The 7,117-nt window shown below is 40.7% G+C and overlaps 1 protein-coding gene across 3 annotated transcripts in view; it reads left to right on the top strand.

The window, feature by feature from the left end:
- LOC103250971 (myomegalin-like) overlaps positions 1 to 7,117 on the top strand; it is a 108,281-nt gene that overhangs the window by 46,683 nt on the left and 54,481 nt on the right. For all 3 annotated transcript variants that reach the window (XM_008049561.2, XM_021708320.1, XM_021708319.1), the window contains exon 5: positions 1,791 to 1,905. In XM_008049561.2, the coding sequence (XP_008047752.1) occupies positions 1,791 to 1,905 (115 nt within the window). The remainder of the gene's footprint in view (positions 1 to 1,790; positions 1,906 to 7,117) is intronic.

The raw sequence follows: 7,117 nt of genomic DNA on the forward strand, positions 1-7,117 counted from the left end.
GTCGACCTGCTGGGCTCCGGCGATCCTTCTGCCTAACCTTCCAAGTAGCCGGAGTTACAGGCATGCGCTACCATGCCCGGCTGATTTTTTGATTTATTGTAGAGATGAGGTCTCGCTGCCCAGGCGGGTCTCGAACCCGCGGGCTCAGGCATTCCACTCACCTCAGCCTCCCAAAGGCGCGGGATTACAGGCTGAGCCACCGAGCCCGGCTGTTATGCATCTCTTAATGACAGAATACATTCTGAGAAACACGTTGTTAGGCAATTTCACTACTGTGTGGACATCACAGCGTGTACTTACACAAGCCTACATGGTACAGCCTACTGTACGTCTAGGTCTTCTGGTTTAGCCTATTACTCCTAGGCTACAAGCCTCGGAGCATGTTGCTGTACTGAGGTAGACAGTTATAACACAATGGTTGCTATTTGTGTATCCAAACAGATCTAAATGTAGACAAGGTACAGTAAAAATACCATATAAAGGATAACGGTACACCTGTATCGGATGCTTACCACGGATGGAGTTTGCAGGTCTGGAAGTTGCTCTAGGTGAGTCAGTGAGTGAAATGAAGGCTTAGGACATGATTACACACTGCTGTAGACTTTTTAAGCACTGTACACTTAGCCTACTGTGACTTTTGTGATTCTATAAATTTTTTTCAGTTTTTGACTATTTTGGTATGACACTAAGCTTAAAATACATATTTTACAGCTCTAAAAATACTTTCTTAATATCCTTATTCTGTAAGCTTTTTGCTGTTTTTAAATTTTCAAATCTTATTTAACTTTTTAACACGTGTTTAAAACACAAACACATACATCAACATAGGCCCCCGCAGGTTCAGGATCATCAATATCATTGTCTTCCATCTTCACATCTTGTCCCAGTGGAGGTCTTCAGGGGCAATTAACATGCATGGAGGTATCATCTCCTGTGGTAACAATGTCTTCTGGAATACTTCCTGAAGGACCTGCCTGAGGCTTTTACAGTTAACGCTTTTGTTCATGAGTAGAAGGAGTATACTCTCAAACAACAATAAAAGTATAGTATAGTAAACACATAAGCCAGTAGCATTTATTATCATTACCAAGTATTATGTACTGTACATAATTATATGTACTAGACTTTTATATATAACACTAGAAGTGCAGTAGGTTTATTTATACCAACATCATCACAAACGTATGAGTAATGAACCATGCTACAATGTTATGACAGCTACGACCTCACTAGGTGATAGGAATGTTTCAGCTCCACAATTTTATGGGATCACCGTTGCATAAGTAGGCCTTCACTGACTAAAACATCATTATGCGGAGTGTGATTGTAACTGTGTCTCCTTACCCTCCAAACCATTAGCATGCATGCTAAAGGAATTGAAGTTTCTGTACAACAGTGATTGTTTCTTTTCAACTTCATATTCCCAGTACTTGGAGGAGTGAATTGAGTTTGTTCAGTGGTTATCCAAGAACTATTTCTTTAATGGAACAGCAGCAATGACCAAAAACAACATGTGGGCCCTTATTCTAATAGTTACATACCTATAACTATAGATAGTTCTGTAGATCCATGAACTTGGTGAAACGTAAGCAGAAAGTTGTGTGTGGATATATTTGAGGACTGGGAACACCATACGTGGCTTTCTGAAGAAAAAGCGTTAAAGGTTTCAATGATCCAAAAGAATAAGACCTTGCAGTATTAGACAGTGTTGCCTTTGAAATGGGCTTAAAAAATAAAGTGATCATAGTATCATGACCATAATTGCTGTTCTTACTTATTCTTTGCTTCAGGAGGATTAAAGAACTGAGTCAGAGCCTGGCTGCCCAGGAGAGGCTTGTAGAACAGCTATCTCGAGAGAAGCAACTGCTACACCTGTTGGAGGAACCAACAAGCATGGAAGTGCAGGTAAGCTTTGGGTTGTACTTCCAGAGGCACTTGTTTCATGCTTTCCTGTGTCCAACTTCTTAATATCTAAGTATATTAGTTATCTGCTGGTGTGTCACAGAATACTATAAACTTAGCAGTTTAAAATAATATATATTTATTATCTCACAGTTTCAGTGAGTTAGGAATTCAGATGTAGCCTATCTGAGTTTTCTGCTCAGGGTCTAATAGAGTGAAATCAAGGTGGGGGCTGGGCTATTTTCTCATCTAGAGGCACGCCTGCTTCTAAGCTTCTCCAGACTGTTGGAAGAATTCACGAGGACTGACAATTAAGTTTGTGAACTCATCCTAGAAAAAGTGCTATGTTGCTGAATATCACTACAGTCACCTTCAAAGTATCTCCTTTGGGAAGCTGTGCATCAGTGCCAGTGCCTCGTCCTCCTGTTAGAGCAGTTTTGGAGTTCCTTCTGGAATGGCCATCAGAGCTGTCACTGTGCGACCCTTGGTGTCCTGAATGCCATCAAAATGTCTGTCAGTATTTACTTGATCTTTGGGTAAAGAAAATAGTCACTGGGGGCCAGATCAGGGGAGTAGGGAGGGTGTTCCAGTATAGTCATTTGTTTACTGGCTAAAAACTCCCTCACGGACAGACAGGGCTGTGTGAGCCGGTGCAGTGTTGAGGTGCAAGAGCTCCTTCAGGACCATTTTCACACACGCTTTTCTCATGCCAAGGTTTTCAGTTAAGATTTTCCTAACCATTTCTGTCGATGCTCATTTGGTTTGCTGTGGGTCTCACAGTCAGCTGGTGGTCTTGATGCACAATTCGATGAAATTTTGCCACGTTTTTGTCAATTCTGCACGTTACTGGCCGTCCTGACCTCTGTTCGTCAGTAACGCTTTTTCTTCCCTCAGAAAAACGTTGACTCCATCTGTGCTTGCCATTTTCTTTGTGACACTGTCTCCGTAAACTTGGACTAACACGTCCCTGAGTTCACTTTCACTCTTGCCAAACTTAACAAGAAATTTAATGTCTGTTTGTTGCTCTGATCCAAGCTCTGACATTCTTGCAACGGCACCCAGAAACATGCAGCAACAATAATGAATGCCATTCAGCAAGACACCGCCAGACCTTGGTACAGACACAGCTGTGAGACACTGATGTGCCAAGGTCATGAAACTTTCCCGAGTTGTTCTGTGCTGCCAAAGCAAGTGTGCAGTGGCAAGTCTGTGAACGTGATTGTCAGACCCCACATGCACTGACATTCTATCACTTTTGCCATACTCTATTATCTAGAAGCAAGCTTCAGGTTCTGCCCATTCTCTGGGGGTGGGGATTACACAAAGGAATGGATGTCAGGGAGTTAGGAGTAACATGGGCTGGGCGACAGAGTGAGACTCCAACTCAAAAAAAAAAAAAATGTTGCCCAACATACTGAGTGATTTAAAACTATATAGCACATATACTGTAATGTGGTTTTCACCTCACTGTGGTGAAAATAATCGCATTGATTTTATCTGTATTTTTGTAGAAGGGAATTCCCTCAAATTCCCTTCTCCAGTCGCCTTTTATTTTGCTAAAAATGTACTTTCTAAATGAACCCTAGAATATATCTGTGCCCAAGAAATATAGACAGTTACCAAGTAGTCTTACATTCTTACATTCTTAGAGCAATGATAAAATAAAATGTGTGGTTTACTTTATCGGTTCACATATACAAAGTTGGGGATCAGAATAAAAGAGTGGTAAGAATTTGTGTAAACTACTCCTTCCAAACCTCTTCCATGTCATGGCATATATAGCAAATGATAATATTGGTAAGATAAATATAATATATGTAAATAAATGAAGCTTCTCACTTGGAGGTGGCCAGTTTGGGTGCTTAGGCCACAGTAAAGGCAGAATAAATCATTATCCTGGTCACAATTGTAAACCTCTTAGACTGTAGCTCCATTTTGGTTGGCTTTTGGGAGCCAGCCACGGAGGCCCACTGAGCGTTAGGGATCAGGAAGGGCCGTAGACCCCGAGACCTCTAGGACGTGTTCGGGAGCTGTTGACCCATTCCCTCCCTCCTCTTCCATTTGGCACAAACTCCAAGAAAAGCTTCAGCTGGCTTTAACAGAAAACTTTGAGACCGGAACGAACACAGCTAACCTAGGAGTCTATTGTTCCCATTCCCCACGGCTTTGGTCTTTTGCTTTATCACAATTTAAGTTTGGCTTTGAGTCACACTGAGGAGCCTTAGTGCAGGTCACAGGTTCTCTTGATGCGACCTTTAGAAATTTATAGATATAGGTTTTAGAAAATAGTTTATATAGATTAAGAAAACTTAAGTAACCATTTTATTATAGAAGTATGGTTAGTTCAGTTTGATTTAGGGGGGCTAGTGAAGTTTGAATTAGGCCAGCTGGTGCTAGGAGAGTGTAACCATAGCAGCAGTTGTTTTAATAAAAACTAGTTCCAATTAGTACATAATAGTGGAAGTTAATAATTCACTATGGTGGTTTTGGGTTTAGACATTGAGTGATGTTAATTTAAGATGATGTAGTTGTAATACAATTCAGGGCACATAAAAAACTGGCTTGGGGAACATTAAGTTAGCATAAGACACAAAAAGACAATTTGTGGTTGTTCTTCCTCATGTTCTTCCTTATGTATGAAAGAACATTTGCTTGAGAGTGGGGGGTGTCCTTTGCTTACCTGGACCTGTTCATGTGAAAGGCACATGCTACCTTTGTTTCCTGTGTTGATGACTTTGCAGAGGTTGGGGATAAAAGCCCTGAGATTACACCCATTACACGGCTTCTGGTCACTTGAGCAGGAGTCTAGTCTCTTTCTTTCTCCCCTCTTCTCTTTCTCTTTATCTTTCCAGAATATTCACCGACACTGCCACACCTTCCAATGGACCCCTGTAAATCTCTCTGCGGGGGCTGGCCCCCCGCAGTTGGCAAGCTCTGGCTAACAAAATAAATTATGTTGTTTGCATTTAATTTTACAACTATAAATAAAATTAAAGTTTCTAGGTTTTTTGCAAGATACCTATTGAAATATATGGAAAGTTTCTTAAGGGATTCTTGAAAAGATTTCAGGCTGGACACAGTGGCTCATGCACTGTGGGAGGCCCAAGCAGGAGGATCACTAGAGTCCAGGAGTTTGAGACCAACCTGGGCAACATTATGAAACCCTGTCACTACAAAAAAGTTTAAAAATTAGCCAATTATGGTGGTGCATACCTGTCGACCTGCCTAGCTACTTGGGAGGCTGAGGCAGAAGGATTTCTTGAGTCTAGGAGGTCAAGGCCTGGGTAGCACAGAGTAAGACCCTGTCACAAAAAGAGAAAATATTTCATAACACATTTTAATTAAAAATTATGAAATAAGAAAAACTGTATTTCTATCCTGATTATTTATGACTATGAATTTGTCACTTCTTAGCTTCCACATGTATAGAATGGGACTATTAGCCCAAACAATCTCTAAATTCTCCAATAATGCTAACATTCTACTACAATGACTCCCACATCACTGGATAAAAAGTATATTGTCCCCAAGGTGATCATTTTAAAAGAAATAATGCTTGTGTACATTCTGAAATAAAATCACTTTCATTGCTCTAATTTCATATTTACAGAACATAAATACTTAAATATTTATATACATATACTTATTTTCATGATTATTTATGGTACGCACTGAAATGGATATATATAATTCAGTATTTGCAATACTAATGAGGGGAATTGGTTTGGTATCAGTTTTCAGGGTAGATTTAAGGAAGAGACAGATTATAATTTCAAAGAGACTAAATTATTTACATACTATTCTGAAAGAATGCTTAGAAAAAGGATAATAAATTGCAGGACCATTGGGCAAAGAAAGAAATGCATCAAGTCATATACATTGTACTAAATTAATATGCTTCTTTAATGTTGTCTGGTGTCTGTAAAAACTCATTTTTATTACCCCAAACCTGGTCTATTGCGGTTAATTCTATAAGACAGTGTTTCCCAACCTCTTCAAAGAAAATCCATTTTCACGGGAGATGATTATGCATCTATGATATTCTGAAATCTGGAGGTGATTGTCCATAGCCACCTTGGGACTATCCACCACCCTGACAGCCGAGGGGAGCAGCACCTTTGCACAATGGTGGGCCATTGGGAGGCACACTGTGCTGACACCCAGCTGGAAAGCTCTGCCACAGGGGGCTGCTGAGAGGAGGTCCTCTCAGGTGTGGAGGACAGAAAGCCTCCCACAGCACAGTTCCTGGTTTCTCCCTTTATGTCTTTGGCCAAGGACTGGAAATATGCGCAGGATTATTTTATTTGCTCGTCTGTTTGTTTGAGACAGGGTTCTGCTCTGTCACTCAGGCTGGAATGCAGTGGCACGATCATAGCCCACCATAAGCTCGAGCTCCTCCTGGACACAAGTAATCCTTCTGCCTCTGCTGCCCAAAGTTCTGGGATTACAGGCATGAGACACCACATGCAGCTAGATCATTTTATATTATCATTTCCCCAAATTGTCTGTAGAATCTTGTGAAACTACCTTCTTCTCTAATGTGTATTCAAATTCCAAAGGAAAAGATAAGATTTTGGTCACTGTGCTTCTATTTTATACTCTGTGGCCTAGACAGAAATTTCAAAATGATTTTTATAATATCTTGAGAACTTTTTGCCATACTTAAGTGGTTCAGATTGATTTATGGGGAGATAACAGTCAAGTCCAAGTTCAGAGAAAGACGCTTGATTCTTTCATAACTGATTCTAGTGTGAAGTACCCTGGATTTTTAATCTGGAAGCAAAATGGTATGAAAAGATTAACTCGGGTTCTGGAATTTGAATCCCAGCATCACTACTTTTTAGATGTATGGCCTTGGACAAATTACATAACTCCTCCAATACAATTAGATTCCTTTTCTGTAAAATAGAGATAAAAATATCTAGCTATTTGTAAGGATTAGAAATAATGTATATGAAGTGCACAGCATACAAGGGAGGGCCCAGAACAATCCAGAATTATCTTTGTGGAGGGCAGGCCCCTTGTGGTACAGGTTTCCCCGTGACATAAGTGTTCTAGGAACCCATCGGCATCAGTGTGCCAGCTCATGTCGCTGTGCATCATGGTCTGTGGAAAAAACGTCCCAAGTTGTGGCAAACAGGTGACGGTTCTTCCACCACAACGATGCATCTGCCCACGCTGCACTGAGCGTTCAGCCATTCTGACCCCAAGCAGC

The sequence above is a fragment of the Carlito syrichta genome, unplaced genomic scaffold (assembly GCF_000164805.1).
Source record: "Carlito syrichta isolate Samal-C Ts95f unplaced genomic scaffold, Tarsius_syrichta-2.0.1 Scaffold135755, whole genome shotgun sequence".
In the NCBI taxonomy this organism is placed as follows: domain Eukaryota; kingdom Metazoa; phylum Chordata; class Mammalia; order Primates; family Tarsiidae; genus Carlito; species Carlito syrichta.